Source organism: Ascaphus truei, chromosome 1 (assembly GCF_040206685.1).
Source record: "Ascaphus truei isolate aAscTru1 chromosome 1, aAscTru1.hap1, whole genome shotgun sequence".
Taxonomy (NCBI): domain Eukaryota; kingdom Metazoa; phylum Chordata; class Amphibia; order Anura; family Ascaphidae; genus Ascaphus; species Ascaphus truei.
The window spans coordinates 521,249,095-521,271,654 of record NC_134483.1 but is presented as its reverse complement, the minus strand read 5'-3'; the positions used below and the strand labels follow the sequence as shown (position 1 = coordinate 521,271,654).

The window sequence follows — 22,560 nt, the reverse complement described above, 5'->3', positions numbered from 1 at the left end:
CATGGTGTAGGGATGACAACCTACCACAAACAGGGCAGCGTCTGCATCACTAAAATTCATGGATTTGAATTTGTCGTTTAACATGCTTGCGGATATCAGTATCAAGATCAAAGTAATTCTGTATGTATGAAAAAGGACAAAACTAAGTTACGCCCATGTTAGAAAGTCTAAAATGCAATTCCACATGGGCCCAAATTGAAATGTTTAAATACGTAACATTAAAAGATCGATACATAAAGTAACAAAAGACAAGAAAAGAGACATTATGTAGTGATGAGTTTTGGTTAAGATTCACCAATACAATAGTTCCTAGGGGGGGGTTGGGGGAGGGCAGTATCTCCAGAAGCTGGGGAACTACAGAGCTGAAGTTAACAGGGTTAAACTCACAGAGCCCCGCTTCAGTCCTATGCTGAAAAATTAAAATGAAACCAGCTTGGATTGCTCCTTTGGGGGTGGATGGAACAGCAATGTAAAGGAGAAATCAAAATGGATTTAAAAAAAAAAAAAAAAAACCATGCATTGATTTTGCAACTTTAATACTGAAATAGATGTTACACCTATTTTGATGATATTTATTAGCAGCTGCAATTTTCACATGAATATGTATATGTATATAGCCATATTGAACCAACTACAGTACTTGCAAGTATTCGGTGTTGATACTTTAGATTCCAGAGTATAGTTCACATGTACAGGATAGGTGTGTCAAGTACATGTGTGTGTACACACTAACGCAGATCTATGTAGAAACACCTTACCCACTATGGAACAGTCCTAGGTCAGAATTTCATTTTATTGAATATTCTGGGCACACAAACATTTCTTGATATTTAAACAATATAATCTCCCATTTTATTCTAGCAGCAAACAGCTCCTCACTCTTTAAATTAGACAGTGGGCTTATTTACATTTCTTTTGTGTTAAGTTGTACAGCAGGAAAAATCAATTTTTGAAAGAAAAAAACTCTATTATATTGATTCTGGATATTACAGCCATTTCTCATAGCAAAAAAAAAATAAAATACAAGTAACTTCTATATCCACTATTGTCTTTATCATACTTCTCTGCAGTATTGTTTTTCTTTAGTTATATACACACCATACAAGGGAATAGAACTCATCTCTCCATATTGACAATTATCAAGATGACAAAATAAGGGCAGAATATTAAATACATGAAGGTGATTTCTGGAACCTGTCATTAAAAAGTAATGTCATCTTCTGCTTGGTAAGTACAAAAACCTGCATTATTTCACCATTGCTGGTGCGGTTAGCTTGGTCAGATACAGAGACCAAGACTGCAGAAAGGCCCCAGATTTGCACGACTTCAGCAAGATTTCAATCCCGTCGCGGTTTCATTTAGCGTGCTCGGGATTATATTGTTGGTAGCGTCTGTACAGTTGACTTCACCAAACAAAGGGCAATCTGGGTCCTCTGCACACAATGGAAAATAAGGAAAAGAAACACCCGGCTCTCTTCAAATTGCACCTGAAAAACCATGAGGCCACTGAAAACTAAGAACAAATCCAATTCTTCAGAAAAAGATCTGTTTGGCGTCCCCTGGACTCTGTTCCATAGGGCAGTACGGGCATTTTAATCTGCAAGAAAAATACACACACATGTTAAAGTTATATAGATAGCTTTAACAAAATGAAGAGGATGATATGGAAAAAACTATTTATATTCAGCCTTGTTACAACTGTATGAAATGTTATTGTCTTTATTAAAACCATTCTGTCTTAAAGCAGCTGTACCAAGGAACAGCCTTTATTATTCTTTAAAAAATAATACTATGGCCTTCAGTCACACTTCCCACAACCGGCAATCTGTCTGCACCAATCTTCACAAAAAGGATTGCTTGACCAAAGTATTACATTTTTATGTTACAAATAAAATCTTGATGAAGGTGGCTGCTGGTGTATGTTAATGTGTTCAACAAACATTGATGTTTAATCCTTCTGTCAGGCAAAACCTCTGAAGCTCTTCTACTAGTGCCCAGATAGTGTGCATATTTGCAGAAGCGTGACAAATACATATGACACATCAAGGTGCGTTTACAGATCGTTTCAAGTTGCAATTTATGCTGCCCCACTGTCATGAGTCGGTGTAGAGCAGAGGTTATAGGACTATAGCATCTCTTTTCCTGCAATACGTTGCTGGAACCTCTGACACCCGTTATAACCCGGTGGCTGCCAATGTTTGCTAATCAACATGTCTTCTTTAAAATAGAAGATCAACTATAAGCTTGTCAAACAGTAGTGCCATGAAACACTGGTTGTGATGGAACCAGCACGAATCCTTCAGATTATAATGTACATAGCTTTCAAAACCGTGAGTTTTCATCTACCAATGTCATCTGAAGAAGTCATGTTGGTCACTTAAAAAATGTTTCACATCATCAAATGAATCAGCACTTCTCCAGGATGGGTATGGCTGACAGAACTCTGCGCTACTGCATTTGAAACCAAAACTGTTGGATGCAATAGAAAATAGTTTAACATGTTTTCTGTGATACCATTGGAGTTTACAAGGTGCAATAATATGAAGGAATACAAGATTACTAAAAGTTAGTAATGTGTTTTTTTTGTGCCAATTGATATAATAAAATGTTTTTTTTATATTCAAATCGGCATCATTTCAAGATACCCGAGTACAGGTGTGATTGTGAAAGAAATTATACAATTATGTTTGCGCACACACACAGCAGCAAGGGATTCTGGGAAATTCCATGCAAATGAGCACAGTTCCACCTTTTGTTTCAAGTCCATTATTACATGGAACCCTTAAGGCAATGCTCGCTGTTTTAAACACAGCTATACGGTGGAGGGTTTTTAGCCACCTTTTCACCTACCATAACCTAAATAATGTGTGGTGTGAGAGAGAACAAATGAATGTGAATCACCAAAAAAACAAAACTTACTTGCTGCCGTTGAACATTTTATTCAGTGCATCTCTGGAGATAATGTGTCCACAGACAAGTTTCATAGGTGGATTATTCTCTGTGGTTTGCTGACGAAGAATGGGGCAGGCAAATATTGAATGGTACCAGCACTTCTTACCAAGGTCCACTTCAATCTTAAATGGAAGAAAAATGGGAAAGGAACAACTTCAGGACAACAGATAGACCTCCAATTGAGGTATCAGATGCAACCTGTAACATTGCAGAACGCAACATTGGTTTGCAATGCGTTTTTGGGCATTTTAATGAAACATTTAACTGCATCCACGCACAGTGCTACGCAAACCTATTGTACAGATGTGGAAATCTAGGCACAACAACAAGTAAAACCTGCAGCAAACACACTAACGTTATATGTGGTCTGTTCTGGTTGCCACCACAGAAGTCTTGGTGAAGTCGTATCTTCTATTGGTCTGAAGCCATAAGGTCATATTTCAGGAGAGCAATTTATGTATAAATGTATAAACCTTGTAGACGGAATAGAAGTGAATGGGTAGGCCATGCAAATTCCAAGCAATACAATTTGTAATCAACTATGCGACTGTAGCCCAATTCACTCAAGAGGTCAAGTGAGCCACGAGAAATAAATCACCATCCCAAAGTTCAAGCTGACCTGCCTTTATTGGGTATGGCACACAGTGAGCTATGACACAAGCTGCCCTGTGTAGCCCTATGAACCAGCAATTTAACAAACGTGATCACTTCTTTCCAAATATGAAAATATGCACACATATAAACAGCCTCCTCCGACAAAGCAATGGACACCACGAAATGTGTAAAGAGAACACGCATTTGCAAAACTTGTCTTTCCCAACATGATTATGTTTCTGACAATAAGAGAAAAAAAAACAAACATGTCAAAAAAATTTTTAAATGAATAGTATGTGAGTTCCACCGATCTGTGCATATTTCCATATTTGGAAAGTTTTGAAGGTGGATGATGTTTGAGCGCATTATCTTCAGCCTGCCGAGCCAGCGGATGCCCGTTTCCCTTCACATGAGAAGTGATCGCTTATTTTAATAATCCTTAGCATCATTTTTATATACCTGGAAAAGCACATAAAAAAACCTGATGCACGTGTTCGCATCTACAAATAGAAATAGTGTCACTGTCAGACAGTAACATCGGTTTTAATCTCATGCTTTATCTCCACAATACACAAGGGTCAGTACTTGACAGAAGTTAAACCGATGGCTGGCAACATGCATTGCTGTGCAGTAAAAATTAGCCATCTGGCCTCTCTGGCAAGGGACAGGTTAAGCCAGCTGTGTCCACACATTGCAAACAATACAAAAGTTGAGAAATCAGAATCCCATACGATTAACATTTGTATACCCAGCTACATTGCAAAACAAAGACTGAGGCCAGGGTGACATACGGCACATTGGCAAGCTTCTCCCAAAAACAGATCCTTGTGTGCAACAGGTTTGCTTTCCTTTCTGGGCACGGCAAGACCATCAGCATATCATTCACCTCTAATAATGCAATATACTCACAGGTAACTCATCTTTCTGGTTCCAGACACCCGTGCACTGCCGTTGTTCAATGACAGCTTTGATGTTAATGAGAGCTGGTAGGGCCACACATCCTGCCGAAAAGCTACAGAACAAAAATCCATACAACCATAAGACCTGGGAAGTTATTTAAACCAACATTGCTTTTCATTCTTACTAGAAGGTGACAGCAACTGGAGACAATAAAGGACTTAAAAAAAACAACAAAAGTTGGGAACCACTGGATCTAGGTCACAGACTTCAGAGGTCCAAGGAAAATCACTGAACATACTTGATACTGGGCCACCCTTTTATCAACATTATAAAAAAATCACTTGGGGGGGATCGTTGCACCTTTAAAGGGGGGGTGGGGGGGAGAAATCAATTTGTAAATCTGGTTTGTATTGTAAACAGAAAGAAATAAGATGTACACACAACAACCAACACATTTCTACTACCAACCCTCACTGCTTCCTAGACACAAGTCCCCAAAAGGTGGCGAGATGTTGGAATTGTGTTCTGTCAAAATCAACAGATGTAACTACAAGAACCAATTCTGATGCAAGAAAGTAATTGTTTTCCTCCCATTTCCTAGTAACCCCTCCGCGTAGAAGATGCCACATCACGTTTCCCCTCAGTGGAGTTGAAAATACAATATTAGCATAATCAGTGCTGCGATTAGTTTTTCGGGCTCGTCATACAAAAGTAAGAACCCGCTATTAATTACACCAAACAGGACAGCAGGGGGAACATAAGATTACAAGATGTAATGAAATAGAACTACATCAATAAACAGATTTTTATACTTCTGGAGGTTTAATTTTTAACCCATTTAGCTTGTAAACTGTAGAAATATCCTAGCCACAGCAATTTGTATTACCTAACACTTAGAGGGGATTCAACAGAGAGACCCAAGAGTGCACAGGCGTCCCGGGTAAAAATGTCGCAGATGTCTGCCCACTGGTTTGCATTTAGAAGATGAACATATGGAGAGTTCTCTATACCCTGTCGTAGGTAGACCAGGCTTCCCATCAGCACCTGGATATCTGCAAAAGGGCAGGAAAACATAATCTTAATATAGAGGAGACCATATCTGAAAGGGGAATAGGTTTCACAAAGGAGAACACGCTGGATGCAGAGAGGAACCAACGTCTACAAAAAACATCACCAGATTGGGAACCAGGAAAGTGGTAAATTTAAAAAAATCCAAGACACACACCCCCCCCCCCTCAAATTTAGGGAAATAAAGCAGTAAAGTTAAGGTAAGCATGGTCTTTTAAAAAACAAATGCTAAACATTAAGAATATCCATTTCAACATCAACCACATAGAAAATAAAAAATAAAAAACACTATTGGAACCAATAATCAAAATGTTGGCACGTCATTAATATTCTATGCGATGTTCTCATGCAGACAGTTGCAGCATTGAAGTGTATGGCAGACTTCCACCGCTGGCTTTTGATTAAGAGGACCTCTGAAATCTGTGGCGCTTTATGTCAGGCGGCCATATTGGAACTGGCATTTTAGCGCATGTGAAAGCTGCTGTGGCATTACTTTGGACACCTGTTCCGGAGGAAACTCATCACAATCTATGCGATTTGGAATCCTTACCAGGACTCGCAGGACTGTCTGCTTATTGTATTTTGTAAAGATGGGTAATCGAGGTGCCTTTATCTCAATGGTAATTCTGCAGATTCTTGCTGCAGAGATTGTGCTCAGGAGATGCGTATACTTTATTCACAAAAAAGATTTGTGCCAATATGGAATAGCCATTTAACAAACATGGCCAGGCAGTAAAGGTCATGGGCACAAACCTTCTCTGGAAGGAATAAAGCGGCCAGATCAAGCAGAGTCCATAGTATTAAAGTATGTATGGCATACGTAATGGTCCTGCAGTGTGCATGTGTAATCAGTTTGCAGCTAGGTAAAATAAGCAAACAACAACAACCTTTTTGATGATTTAAAGCAAAGGGCTGAAAGTTTTTGGCGTATTGCAGTGCCTCCCTCTGGTTGGCCGTGCCACCCATCAGTAAACTAATAAAATATAATCTGTGTAGTTTGAATTCCAAGGAGCTGTTCTGTGCCATGAGCATTTCTCTGTTTGATACAGCCCACCTAAGGAAATGGAGAGTACGATATTAGACACAGATCTAGTGCAAGTACAAACGCAAGATATCAGCTGATTCCTCAGACTTGCTGCTGCTCAATTAAATCAATCAATTTAAAGCACTGGCATAGAAGATTTCTACTAGCAGGCTAAAATCTAGCGAGAAGAAAATGGTGAGCGATTTAAGCAGCAATACTTCGGCATTTTTGGTATATGTAGAGCATGTGACAAGGTAGAATTCTACATTCTTACCCAAGCTGAAATTTTTTGGTGTTCCTGTTATAAATCTGTAAAAATCCTGATTTTGTTAGGCACACAATGTCTGCCTTCTGACTTTGTGCTGCAGTCGATATGCAACATTATATTACCAAGTGTAACACATTATTGTTACAGTTTTCAGAGTATTCGACACTGCTGTTTGGAACACAGCAACAGATCGGTTTGTGATACTTTGTTGCCAAAGGGCAGAACGCAAAAACAAAAAAAAGTGTAAGCCCTTATTTCAAAAGAAGTGGATATGACTTTCTAAATGGTTGCTCTAACAACCAAAGGATAAGTACATTTTAAAAAAAATAATAAATAAATTAAAAAAATCAGCATTAGGAGTTACAAAACCGTCAGCCAGTATTAACCAATACTTCAGAATTAAAATATACATATATATTTCTTTTTTTTTTTTGCAATTTGCCACTTTAAAAAGGGGAACTGTAGGTAATCTCATCACATCGAGTAGGCGCTCAGACAGATTGAGAGACACTGGCGCTAGTACAGTATGTGCAGACATTTAAATTTAGGTGTATGAATCCGAAAGAACAATATTGTCAGACTATTGTTATTGATACAAAAGCCCCCAATTCAATGTGCCGTGAAGGCATTTAACTTTTGCCTGTAAAGATCTCAGCAAAGGGAACACAGCTGGCTAGCGTGTTAAATAAGAATAAAAGTAAACATTTTTTAAACATAATTGTACAAGTAAACATGAATAACCAAAGCTTAGGTCTGAATTACATCCATAAAAGATCACCCATTCTATTTTAATTCCAACAAATAATTAAACCTGTAGACAAATACCAATTCTCATGTTTGTTTTTAATAAAATATCAAAATATTTTAGGCAGTCTTTGCTGGATTGCAGGAAGCACCGAGTAGTCGGGTGTTAAATTTACAACAACGCTGAATAAAACTCACTCCAATGCAGGCCGCAGTACTCGCACTTTTAATGCTTCTAATATTCTGTTTAGCTCGACGAATGGTTCTTTTTGGCTTGGGTCTATAGAAAGACCAGCTTCCTACAAGAGAAACCAATACACAATAAGCCATTACAAGACATTTAAGAAAGCAGAATATCGGTTATGGATTTCATTTTGCCTCTTTATCACAACACATTCTACAACAATGTAAGGTAGGTTTGCTGGGGACCTTTGGGGTGTAACATGTGCTTTGTCTCAAGAAGGAGCACAGCTAGATCCAAAAATATTCTAAGACTAAAGCAGAGCAGTTACTGAGCGAGAGTCTGGTTTCTATGCAAATTAGAGTCTCCCCTTCAGGGGTACCAGAAAAAAGTCAGTTAGGGGAGACACAAGATCAAATCCTTTCTATGCGTCAGTTTACTATATCCAACTTCAGATTTACTGCGGACTAATGGGTTCGGATTTAAAAAATATATATTTTCAAAGACGTTATTAGTTGCCGAGTTTTCACTGGCATTAGCTTTTACCACGGCAACTTCTGTCTTAATGCATGGGCCCGGCAGCAACCAATTTAATTTGTCCGCAAGAATGCAACTAAAGAATGTGATATAATGCTAAATACAACAGAAAAAAAAGGGACACATTTACTTTCATGGCGAGGAGGGGGGGAAATTGCTTATTGAAACAGGTCACTGCCCTTGGTTCACCTGGGTCCTGAGAAGTGCACCTTTAAAGGGAATGAGCAGTATGTGTACCTGACAGAGCTCCTCCGCCACATCCAGCATGCCTTGCCTGAAGAAGTGTTCTACCATCACTTCATTAAGAATCCGCTGGCTGTCCGCTTGCCAGCAGCCATCAATCCCCACACTGCTAATGTCTGCATCAAAATTCTGAAACACAAACACACGGAGCAGTCACTCAAAATGGGAATCTTAACAAGGGGGGAAAAAACAGTTAAGTGGACACTCCAAAAATACAACAGTGGTTTAACATTATGGGGTAATGTTAATTACTTGAATTCAGTTGCTGTGTCTGTGGGACTTAATAATAATAATAATAATATTAATAATAATAATAGCATGTTCTTGTATAGCGCTGCTAGTTTTACGTAGCGCTTTACAGAGACATTTTGCAGGCACACGTCCCTGCCCCGTGGAGCTCACAATCTATGTTTTTGGTACCTGAGGCACAGGGAGATAAAGTGACTTGCCCAAGGTCACAAGGAGCCGACACCGGGAATTGAACCAAGCTCCCCTGCTTCAAACTCTCAATGTCAGTCAGTGTCTTTACTCACTGAGCCGCTCCTTCTCTATGTTTAACTTAAAAAATACCCACTAGACCGTTTCCTTCTGGGTTGTAGTGAATGGCTCAGAATTCTTCACTAGCCAACACTGCCTGTGCGCCTCACATTCTGGAAATCCATGTGCTGCGGGCCCTGCTGGCTGCAAGAGGGATAACCTTGTGTGTGCGTGCCCAGCAACAAGGCAGAATTAAAGACAAATGGAAGTTGAGTATCGAACACGTTTTATAGAATGATGTATGTTCTGCAACTAGCGACACACAGATTCCATCTTCTTACACAAAGTAATGCATCTAGAGCAGGGGAGCGCAAAATGGGGGGTGCGGCGGTTAAAGAGGTCCCGCGCTCTTCCCCACGGCATTTAAATTAAATGCCGGGGAACACGCACGAGGCCTCTGTAACTTCCCTTACCTGTCCCCAGCGGCTTCCAGCGATGCGTTGTCATGGCAACACGTCGTCAGGATGCCGGACACCAGGTAAGGGAGGAGGGGCCGTGCGAGCAGGAAGGTAGGGGAGGAGGGGCCGCGCGAGCAGGGGGGTAGGGGAGGAGGGGGAAGAGAGTAGACAGGGGGCGCAGACAAGAACGTTTGCGCACCCCTAGAGTACAAAAGAGCCATATTGGTCCTAAAGAGTAGCGGAGTTGCAGGATATGTCTGATAAACTAGGGGTACTTTACAGGAACAAATCCTCCCTAAGCCTGCAGGTCAGAAAGCGCATCGCACAGCAGATGCTAATGCCAATTATCGACTATGGAGACATAGTATATGGCTCGGCACCCCAAACGTGACACCCTCTACAATTCAATATGCCGTTTTGTTCTCCAATGCAACTACAACACACATCACTGCGAAATGCTCAAAGAACTAGATTGGTCATCACTAGAGTCTAGGCGCAAAGTTCACCTTTCCTTTCTTGCCTTCAAATACTTTCTGGGCAAGCTACCCATCTATCTGCACAAGCCCCTCACCCCTACCACATGCAGCACTTATCTGAGATCTGACTCCAAAAGACTGTTCATGGTCCCAAGGCTCAACAAAGTATCCGGCCGCTCCTCCTCCTACCGTGCACCCCAAAACTGGAAAAACCTACCAGAGACTCTCACATCCACCACCAGTTTAAGTTCTTTCAAAATGAAAGCTGTCTCACATTTTTATCTGGTCTGTAACAGTTACATACGCCCACAATATATATTTTCTTTAACTGTGCATGCAATGTCTTGTATATAATGTATACCCTGTTTATGTAACTATGTATTTGTAACCATGTATTATTTGCCTTAACTCTATGCCCAGGACATACTTGAAAACGAGAGGTAACTCTCAATGTATTACTTCCTGGTAAAACATTTTATAAATAAATGTTATAGGATCTCGGACTAGTCCTTCATAGATATAGTTTACACAAGCTTTTAAGATCTCACTTCTCTTCAGGTGTACTGTAGCTCAGTGAAAGTGGCATAGTGTTTAGTACTTCTTGTAGGGAGCTGGAATCTATCTTACTTTTATTTTACCATATGAACAGTCTAAAAATGGTAAACAATGCGCCTGCATACTAAAATAAAAGCAAAGGTTCCTTAAATAAAACCAAGAGCCAATAAAGAAAAGTTCTCCAGACCTAGCCCCATCATGTCGACATTCTCCAAAAATGTTCATTCGACATCATCATCATGTATATTTTACATACAGGGGGGCGTGTTGATCAGTGGGATGCTATACGATTAACCTCTACATTTGAATATTACCTTGCAACCCTGTAATTACTGCTCTCAATTCCTGGCACAAGTACAAGACTGAATTGCAGATAATGGTTACCTGCTCCAGGCTTGGATTCAACAAGTCTCTCCTCATTCCATTAGCAGAAGGCTCCTTTTAGCTGATTGTAATGCACAGCACTGGGAGCTGATGCACCTCCAGAGCATTTCCTCCTTTAATTAAATGCCTACGTTTAGACATTCTATATCTAGTTTTACAGGATGGCCCCTTTTGATTCTGCGGTGCGTTTGCACTGCATAGGAATACATGTTTAAAGCAATATTTTATATATCATTGATTCACGCGCACACACAAAAAAAGAAAGAAAGTTTTCTCCAACATATAGCAAGGCACAGTATTGCAGGGACAGAAAGCGAGTTGGACAAACCCAGCGGAGAGCCTTCTCATGTCTATTCCTGAATGTGATCCTCATTCAGTATGGCAGACTGTACCCCATGGAAATACTTGAAGAGTGCTCGTTTGCCATCTTTGTTGCAATGTACAGTATTTACAGGTATCTTTTTACTCCAGATGCTATCCGTGTATTGTTCAGTACCCAAATAAACATTCTGGTTTTCTTAAGGATAATATGCTGACATTTTGTCCCAATATACACCAGAACATGATGCTTCGCATATGCGATACCCAGAGGCTGAAGTGGCTCCACCTTCACAGCCTCATATCCCAAAACCATCTACATGAGAGCGCTTCAGCAGCAGCCCAAAGAGTCTTGTTGTGGCCCTTATTAGCCGGAGTCTTTCATACTAGTCCCTTAGGCAACCAAGTGCAGGTCTTCACACTGAAACTCACGTGTACATTAAGGGAATGGGGGGGCTGCGATTATAGTGTCGCACACGCAACGTAGTGCATGATGCCACGCCGGCCTGTTGCTCGCGCGAAACATGCAGATGGGAGGCGTGGCATATGCATCACCAGGCTGGTTCGCCCTCATTGGCTGAACCTCTCACATGACGCGACCGTGACGCAGCCATCAATACAAATATTTTATTTGCAAAAATGGCCCGCACGATCGCTCTGCAGTGCTCACGCGCACTATGGGCAGTCTCATTGAGGAACACACATTTGTACTCGCGGCGAGTGATGTCACACGCGCGCACTATAATCGCAGCTTCAGTCAGCAGTTACCCTGCATGTCATGTGTGACAAGTTACACGGTAAAGCATAACGAGCATACGTACCTTATCAATGGCTTTTCCCACCCTGGAAACGCTGCTGTGAATGTCTTTATGATCTGAAGCCAGTTTTTGAACAGTGTCTTTTATTCGTTTACAGCACTGCGTCAACACAAGGGATAACGTCCCCGATAAATCGCCATCTTGGTCTAGTGAAAGGGAGGGGGTGGCAGAGGGGGGAAATAAAAAAATGTGTTAAAGCAGCACTCCTGGCACCGTTTTTGTTTTTAATAGGTTTAAAGCAGGTCTGTGTGGACTGGGGGACCCCTTGGTTCCCAAGATACTTGCCTCCATAGGTGCTGCCAGTCCTGCGGGCCAATAGGAAGTCGCAGCGTCATCCCTTGCAGAGATACTGGCAGCAACCAAGGGGGGCAAGTATCTCAGGATGCAGGGGGTCCCAGGAGCTGAAAAATCAACACTATTCTGACCCAGGGATCCCCTGCTTCAAACCCATAGAAAAATACAAAATAAAAACTGAAGATGTGGAGCAGAGTTGATGGCAACGAAAGCGGCAAGTCTTATACACCACTCTTTTTAACCTCTTAGTTGCCTGGGTGGGGCTGTGTCGGGACAGATCGCAAAGTTGTTAAAATGTCCATACTGCAATACAGAGAATACAACAGGCGCTCCCTATTTGCTTTTACACGGGGACCAATAAAGGTGATCGTCAGGCGCTCTCCTCTCCAACACACAAAAACACACCCAAAGTCCACTTAACCCATTGCAAACCAATTATAATCTGGCACCGGTTATCCTGCGGCCTTCCTGTAGCAGCATAACAGGTCATTATACTGCTCGTTGTAATCGCTCGCTGATAAGTAAATGTGTCGCTGCAGATTCTCTGACAGAATTGCAACACTCACTTTATTTTTAATGCTGGCACAAAAACCTACGTGACATGGTCTGCACTCAAGCAAATCATTGCATCATAGAGCAAAATATTTACACACTCGGGGGAAGGGGAAAAAAAAAAGTTAGATCAACCACAACAACATTGCTCAAAGATCAGTGTTGGGGAGAAAAGAAGTCAGCACAGATAATATAACAGCACTCAGTCCCACCTTAAGGCTAAGTCCATGCGGCTGCAGACCGCGCGACGTGATCACATTGCCTTAAGGCATTGATCTCGCAGGAGGCAGCAGGAGGGGGCGCACGTTGCGTGAGAAAAAACAATCAGTTAAAACCGATTTCTCGCGCGACGGGCAGGTCACGTGAGCAGTTCGCCCAATGAGGGCGAACCAGCTCCGTGATGTCACTGGCATGCCCCTAGACACGGCCCCCGGAGGCGTATCTAACATGTCCGGGGTAAAAACACCCGCTTCACATCACGGACGCCCACGCCTCCGCACGGGCGAAGGCAGCACGCCCTTATGCTGCAGAACTTATTTTTAAATAGGTTTGAAGCAGGGGAGAGGCTGCCGAGCCGAGCAGTGTTAATTCCAGCTATGAAGACCCCCTGCTTGCCAAGATACTTAAGTCAGGAGGCGCCAGTAGCAGATGGTTTAAAGCTCCGTCACATGGGGCAATGGGAGGCCACAAGGAATGATGTCACGGCTTCCTATTGGCCCGTGTTACGCGGGAGCTTTAAATCCGCCGTTTCGATAGCAGCTCCGGCTGGACTGTGTGCGGCCAACAGTACCCCGTACAGGATTGCCGCTTTAAATTATTGAAAACTTGTAACAATCTAAATATTGATTACCCAATCCTCTATTCCAAGTATCTTTCCGGGAGTCGACTGGAATGTTTTTTCTTGTAGGGCTGACCGAGTACAAAGCTCCGAATATAGAAAAACACACACACACACACACACACACACACACACACACACACACACACACACACACACGTCCTGTAGAGTTTACAATCTAATTTTAGTGTCTGAGGCAGAGAGATTAAGAGACTTGCCCAAGGTCTGGCATCAGGATTCAACCAGACTCCCCTGCTTTGTCATTGTTGTCAGAGTCCGCATCTTAACTCACCCAACTCCTTCAGCCCTATGTAATCATCCCGTGTGAATGCAAAACTCTTCCGCACAGAAGTTTCATGTAGACATCTCCCTTATGGGATGGTTCACATTTACATTAATATAGAAAACAAAGTGTGCATTTAATGTTAATATATATGGTTCTTTGCCCCACATCTTCCCCTTCACATCTTGGATAACCTAGAACCGGAGTAGAGTAAAATGCTTTGCCTTTAACATTTACAGGTCCACAAGCTAAACATTTATTTTTTGTTTGTTTTTTTAAGTGCAGTGTCACAGACAAAGTGAAATATTGAAAGTGATACTTTTAATGAGTTCAACCTTCTAATATTTGTTATACTGTAGGATCTCGCCAACTTTTACATATTCTTGGGGATTGGATACTTCAATGACTATTACATAATGTGTGAAATCCCTTTTTCCTAAAACTTTCTGCCGACGCTTACATAATAAAAAACTTTTTTTTTTTTTTTTTAGTAGTTTGACAAAAACAAACATTTCATTTGAGGACTACTAAAAGTCATCCATTAGCGATTGTCAGAAAGTCTATTAGCCAACTACTGACATCGATCTCATTCAGCGGTCGGCCGTCGTGAATGAGTAAGACGTGATGTCTGCTAGTTATTTGTTTGGCGTGGGCTTATTGCTATTCGAATACTCCAACACTCGAAATCAAGCATTATAACCAATAACCTGAAGGCTCAGTTCCCCCTACAGAAAATATTCCCCCATTCATTTCAGCTCTGGGAAGCTCTGGTTTCCAGGATAGTTGACAAGAAAGAGCAGCAGAGGTCTCACCTCAAGGAGACAAACAAATATGGATTTTAAAGCTCTAGAAATGCAGATTGAACACTATAATTGTTTCTATGAAGAACTTTACTGTTCTGCTAGAATTCATCACAACCTACAACAAAGCCATTAATTTGAAGAATTTAAAAACCACCACATAGTGAAGGGTCATTTCTCTAGAATTAACTTAAAAGATTGTTTAGAACAAATGTTCTCCCACAGAGTAATAAAAAGTGCTACTTTGGTCATTTCTGCCCTGTAATAATTAGAACTTTGTAGTCCTCCTTTAAAAATGATATTTGAAGGAGTGCGATTTAAGCACCTATTTTGTTTATCACTGGATGTGCAAATAGAAGAAAACGTATGCAGTGCTCCAAAAAACAGGGTGACTTATGGAATTTACACACTTTTGAAAACGTATTTCACTTGGTTTAGGAGTGAAGCAATAATTTTATTGGAAAATGGATAATACATACAGGCATACCCCGCCTTAACGTACGCAATGGGACCGGAGCATGTATGTAAAGTGAAAATGTACTTAAAGTGAAGCACTACCATTTTCCCACTTATCAATGCATGTTCTGTACTGCAATCGTCATATAAGTGCATAACTGATGTAAATAACGCATGTGTAGCAGGCTCCCCGCTTGCGCACAGCTTCGGTGCAGGTAGGGAGCTGGTACTGCTTTTCAAGATGTGCTGACAGGCGCATGCGCGAGCTGCCGTTTGCCTATTGGGCGATATGTCCTTACTCGCGAGTGTACTTAAAGTGAGTGTCCTTAAAGCGGGGTATGCCTGTATTTGGACACAACAAATACATGTTCATTGTGTCTTTTATACCAAAAGCCCATATAAAACTACATCTTCAAAGAAAACAAATTACTCCATAAAAAAAAGTTTCACAAGAAGTGCATTAACACTACCCCAGTGCCAAGTACTAGATCTGTAGCAGAGGAAACCTACAGTATTCACTCACACCCACTATAAAGACTCAACTTCGCTGAGCGGTTGACAGACACTTAACGCAAGTATAGCAATAGATATTCTAATATTAGTATCTCGGAACGTGTTTGTATTTGAAGGAACCCAAGTGAGTCACACTAAATTTGGGAGTGTAAATATGGTAACAATTAAAGGAAGGTATCATAAGGAAGTTAGATAACCCATTGATACCCACAAAGCTCCCTTTTCGACACCAGCTCAGGCTACTGGCACGCACCCCCGACCCCCAATCACCACAACCCTTGGACCCCTGGTTTCCCCACCTGTCAGACTGCACCAGAGTACTTCATTATAACAGACTCTCCCAGTCCCGCTCATCACATGCCGTTATACGTCCCACACATCCCAGTCCTATTCCCTTCATTCTTATGACACACGCGTCAGTGTAACACACGCAAACTCAGCACTGTCCCCGACTCAGTGTAACACGCACACGCAACGCTATCACTGAGTCAGTGTAACACGGGAGCAACACTGTCCCTGAGTCAGTGCAACACACACACACACACACACACCACTCTGCCCGTGTCAGTGTAACACACACACCTCTCCCCGTGTCAATGTAACAAACACACACCTCTCCCCTTGTCAGTGTAACACACACACACACACACACACACACACACACCTCTCCCCGTGTCAGTGTAACACACACACACACCTCTCCCCGTGTCAGTTTAACACACACACACACCTCTCCCCGTGTCAGTGTAACACACACACACACCTCTCCCCGTGTCAGTGTAACACACACACACCTCTGCCCGTGTCAGTGTAACACACACACACACCTCTGCCCGTGTCAGTGTAACACACACACACACACACCTCTGCCCGTGTCAGTGTAACACACACACCTCCCCGTGTCAGTGTAACACACACAAACACCTCTCCCCCGTGTCAGTGTAACACACACACACACACACAACCTCCCCGTGTCAGTGCAACACACACACACACACACACACACCTCTCCCCATGTCAGTGTAACACACACACACCTCCCCGTGTCAGTGTAACACACACACACACCTCTCCCCGTGTCAGTGTAACCCACACACAAAAACACACCTCTCCCGTGTCAGTGTAACCCACACACAAAAACACACCTCTCCCCGTGTCAGTGTAACACACACACACACCTCTCCCCGTGTCAGTGTAACACACACACACACCTCTGCCCGTGTCAGTGTAACACACACACACCTCTGCCCGTGTCAGTGTAACACACACACACACACCTCTGCCCGTGTCAGTGTAACACACACACCTCTGCCCGTGTCAGTGTAACACACACCTCTGCCCGTGTCAGTGTAACACACACACACCTCTCCCCCCGTGTCAGTGTAACACACACACAACCTCCCCGTGTCAGTGTAACACACACACCTCCCCGTGTCAGTGTAACCCACACACAAACACACACCTCTCCCCGTGTAAGTGTAACACACACACACACACACACACCTCTCCCCATGTCAGTGTAACACACACACACCTCTCCCCGTGTCAGTGTAACACACACCCCTCTCCCCGTGTCAGTGTAACCCACACACAAACACACACCTCTCCCCGTGTCAGTGTAACACACACACACACACACCCTCTCGCCGTGTCAGTGTAACACACACACAACCTCTCCCCGTGTCAGTGTAACACACACACAACCTCTCCCCGTGTCAGTGTAACACACACACAACCTCTCCCCGTGTCAGTGTAACACACACACCTCTCCCCGTGCCAGTGTAACACACACACACCTCCCCCGTGTCAGTGTAACACACACACACACCTCCGCCCGTGTCAGTGTAACACACACACACACACACACACCTCCGCCCACGTCAGTGTAACACACACACACACACACACCTCCCCCCCGTGTCAGTGTAACACACACACACCTCCCCCCGTGTAAGTGTAACACACACACACCTCCCCCGTGTCAGTGTAACGCACACACACACACCTCCCCCCGTGTCAGTGTAACACACACACACACCTCCCCCCGTGTCAGTGTAACACACACACACACTCCCCCCGTGTCAGTGTAACACACACACACACACCTCCCCCCATGTCAGTGTAACACACACACCTCCGCCCGTGTCAGTGTAACACACACACACACCTCCGCCCGTGTCAGTGTAACACACACACCTCTCCGTGTCAGTGTAACACACACACCCCTCTCCCCGTGTCAGTGTAACACACACACACACACACACACACACACCTCCCCCGTGTCAGTGTAACACACACACACACCTCTCCGTGTCAGTGTAACACACACACACCTCCCCCGTGTCAGTGTAACACACACACACACACCTCCCCCCGTGTCAGTGTAACACACACGCACACACACACCTCCCCCCGTGTCAGTGTAACACACACACACACACACACACACTCCCCCCGTGTCAGTGTAACACACACACACACACACACACACCTCCCCCCATGTCAGTGTAACACACACACACACACACACCTCCCCCCATGTCAGTGTAACACACACACACACCTCCCCCCGGAATCCGTGTAACACACACACACCTCCCCCCGGAATCCGTGTAACACACACACACACACCTCCCCCCGTATCAGTGTAACACACACACCTCCCCCCGTGTCAGTGTAACACACACACACAAACCTCCCCCCGTGTCAGTGTAACACACACACACCACACCTCCCCCATGTCAGTGTAACACACACACACCACACCTCCCCCGTGTCAGTGTAACACACACACACACCTCCCCCGTGTCAGTGTAACACACACACACACACCTCCCCCGTGTCAGTGTAACACACACACACCTCCCCCGTGTCAGTGTAACACACACACACCTCCCCCGTGTCAGTGTAACACACACACACACACCTCCCCGTGTCAGTGTAACACACACACACACCTCCCCGTGTCAGTGTAACACACACACACACACACCTCCCCGTGTCAGTGTAACACACACACACACACCTCTCCCCCCGTGTCAGTGTAACACACACACACACACACCTCTCCCCCCGTATCAGTGTAACACACACCTCTCCCCCCGTATCAGTGTAACACACACACACACACCTCTCCCCCCGTATCAGTGTAACACACACACACACCTCTCCCCCCGTATCAGTGTAACACACACACACACCTCTCCCCCCGTATCAGTGTAACACACACACACACACACACACACACACACACACACACACACACACACCTCTCCCCCCGTATCAGTGTAACACACACACACACACCTCTCCCCCCGTATCAGTGTAACACACACACACACCTCTCCCCCCGTATCAGTGTAACACACACACACACACACCTCTCCCCCCGTATCAGTGTAACACACACACCTCCCCCCGTATCAGTGTAACACACACACACACATCTCCCCCCGTATCAGTGTAACACACACACACACACACACACACATCTCCCCCCGTATCAGTGTAACACACACACACACACACACACACACTGATACGGGGAGAGGTGTGTGTGTGTGTTACACTGATACGGGGAGAGGTGTGTGTGTTACACTGATACGGGGAGAGGTGTGTGTGTGTTACACTGATACGGGGGGAGAGGTGTAACACACACACACACCTCTCCCCGTATCAGTGTAACACACACACACACACACACACACACACACCTCTCCCCCGTATCAGTGTAACACACACACACCTCTCCCCCGTATCAGTGTAACACGCACACCTCCCCCCGTATCAGTGTAACACACACACCTCCCCCCGTATCAGTGTAACACACACACCTCCCCCCGTATCAGTGTAACACACACACCTCCCCCCGTATCAGTGTAACACACACACCTCCCCCCGCATCAGTGTAACACACACACACGCACACCTCCCCCCTGTATCAGTGTAACACACACACACACACACACACCTCCCCCCCTGTATCAGTGTAACACACACACACACACCTCCCCCCCTGTATCAGTGTAACACACACACACACACCTCCCCCCCTGTATCAGTGTAACACACACACCTCCCCCCCTGTATCAGTGTAACACACACACACCTCCCCCCATATCAGTGTAACACACACCTCCCCCCCGTATCAGTGTAACACACACACACACACACACCTCCCCCCGTGTCAGTGTAACACACACCTCTCCCCCCGTATCAGTATAACACACACACACCCCTCCCCCCCGTATCAGTGTAACACACACACACACCTCCCCCCTGTATCAGTGTAACACACACACACACACCTCCCCCGTATCAGTGTAACACACACACACACACCTCCCCCGTATCAGTGTAACACACACACACCTCCCCCCCGTATCAGTGTAACACACACCTCTCCCCCCGTATCAGTGTAACACACACACACCCCTCCCCCCCTGTATCAGTGTAACACATACACACACCTCCCCCCCTGTATCAGTGTAACACACACACACACACACACACACCTCCCCCCCGTTTATCAGTGTAACACACACACACACACACCTCCCCCCGTATCAGTGTAACACACACACACCTCCCCCCCGTATCAGTGTAACACACACACCGTGTCTCACCTGCGGCCTGCAGGATCTCCCTCCGCAGCCCTCCCGTGTACTCTATCAGCTCCTCCAGGCTCCTCTCGCAGTGCTGCCCGTATCCCGCGAACTTGTGCAGCACCTTCTCCAGCTCCCGCTCCGCCGCCCCGCACTGCTCCATCTCCCCGGCGGCGGCGGGGCCCGGGGCCACCGCGGCCTCCTCCTCCTCCGACAGCAGCAGCAGCAGCTCCTCTGCCCGGGCTGGTCCTGTCCCCGCCACAGCGGCCCGGGCCGCGTCTCCCACCCGGGGCTCCTCTCAACCCCGGGTGCCTAACTTCCCCTCCCCCCCCGGTCTCGGACTCTCCTCTTACCCCCCCGGGCCTCCGGTTTCAGTCCCCCGGTCTCTCAGTCCCCCCCGGGCCTCCCCTGTTACCCCCACTCTCTCGCTCCCCTGGGCCTCCTCTCTCACGCCTTCGGGTCTCCGGCTCCCCCCTGGGCCTCCTCTTACCCCCGGGTCTCCGCTGGTTCGCTTTTCCCCCCGGGCCTCCTCTCTGACCCGCCGGTTGTTTTTGTTTGTAGCGGAGCTCAACGTTGACCCGCTTTCCCAGGACTGCACCACTCCGCGGCGTGGGGGGGGACACACACATCACCACCCCGACCAAACTTCTCCCGAAGCGCCTCCGCCCCGCCCGGCCCCACATCTCCCATGCCGTTCCCCTATGCCAACATATCACCCGGGGCAGTGATCCCTTAAATTCACGGCGGCGTTCAGAAAAACTGAAAAAAACGCGTCACCGCTCCCCCTAATGTGGCGGCGCGGAATGGTATGCCCCAGCTGATGACGTCGCAGCAGCTCCCCCCCCTGCTCGCTGTTATGATTGCTATATATTATATATTTTACATCCGGGTCCTTCCTGTTGCTGGGCGTGGCCTCAGAAGCTGCCCTTGCTGCGTCATCGCCCGGTTGAAGCTGGGGGGTGGAGCTTGGTGTTTGTTTGTATCACGTGTTGTGATCCCTGTTGCAGAAGGATTGCAACACAGGGGTTCTTTAGGCTGCGCTTATAGTGCCGGCGACGCGACGTCAGGCTGCGGACGCTGGAAAAAATCAAAGGCTGCGCTTATAGTGCCGGCGACGTGACATCACCGTCGTGTCGCGGCAAAACAAATGCATTGTCGCCGGCGCTTACAGTGCACGCGACGGTGACGGAACAACAGTGCTTCCAGAAATCTGGTAGTCACTGATATTTGATTTTTTCGGCGACGGCCTCCCCGTTCCCCTGCCCTCTCCCTTTTATGACATCATCCAGCGACGTCGCCTAAACTTCAAAATACAACTCATCGCAATGGCGACGGGTGACGTCATTGGTCGCGTCGCCGGCTGTATAAGTGCAGCCAAATTGAGATGACTTCCAGCGATCGCGACCAAGCATTTGTTTTGACACGATGTCGCTGTCGCCGGCACTGTTAGGCTGCGGCCAGGCAGGGAGCGGGCGCGCTGGCGTTCGTGCGCGGCGCCCTGCTCGGCCGGGTGATACGTGGCCGGCTAGGTTCGCGCTCGTCTGGGGGCACGGCCACGACGTCCCGGAGCTGGTTCACCCTCACTGGGCGTACTGTTCACGTGACGCATTTGCAAGCAGCAAAATCAAATTTGCTTGGTCTGCAAGCTGCTAAGTACCGAGCAGGCGCTCGCCCACGCTGGCCACACACATTGCCGCAATGATTTCATCGTGGCCAGCTTGAGCCTCCCACTCAGTGCCACCGTGGACAAGGCCTAATGCCGCTGTCCCAGTGTGCACTATAGCACACGCGCCCGGGGGGGAGGCGGCACGTGCACAGCCCTTCACCGCGATCTGCGGTCTGGGAGAAAATGCAGCAGTTTGCGATGGGGGGCGTGGCTGGGGTTTTCCACGGGCGTGGCCATGACCTCACGCGGCTGGTTCGCCCTCATTGGCTGAACCGCCGGCAGGGGCATGGCCACCCCTCCGTCGCAAAATGTAAATTCAATTTCTGTCTTTTGAAAAACATTGAATACAGCGCAGCTGCACATTCCGCGCGAAGGTACATACTGGGCCCAGCCCCATTGGGGGGCGGTGCTTGTACGCTCGCGTGCGCTGTAGAAGGCACTGGGGCCGCAGCCTAAGCACAGTTTATTTGGATATGTCGTCTGAATGTATTCATTATGGGCCGAAGTGCTCAGATTTTACTGTTGAGCTTCTTTTACATATAGAATGTATATAGGAC

General features: G+C 45.7%; 1 protein-coding gene across 3 annotated transcripts; it reads right to left on the bottom strand.

Moving 5' to 3' along the window:
• Positions 1-519: 519 nt before the first annotated feature.
• On the bottom strand, positions 520-21,065 carry RMND5A (required for meiotic nuclear division 5 homolog A). Of its 3 annotated transcripts, none has more exons than XM_075571847.1 (9): positions 20,828-21,065; positions 12,001-12,143; positions 8,506-8,640; positions 7,749-7,849; positions 6,402-6,568; positions 5,333-5,498; positions 4,456-4,558; positions 2,920-3,074; positions 520-1,597 (listed from the first exon to the last, which is right to left on the bottom strand). In XM_075571847.1, the coding sequence occupies exons 1-9, from the start codon at positions 21,018-21,020 to the stop codon at positions 1,534-1,536; spliced, it is 1,227 nt and encodes a 408-aa protein (XP_075427962.1). In that variant the 5' UTR covers positions 21,021-21,065; the 3' UTR covers positions 520-1,533. The 3 variants fall into 3 exon arrangements, with proteins under 3 accessions (XP_075427962.1, XP_075427970.1, XP_075427981.1); XM_075571855.1 differs by lacking the exon at positions 20,828-21,065 and adding an exon at positions 20,359-20,673; XM_075571866.1 differs by lacking the exon at positions 20,828-21,065 and adding an exon at positions 12,713-12,736.
• Positions 21,066-22,560: the final 1,495 nt, after the last annotated feature.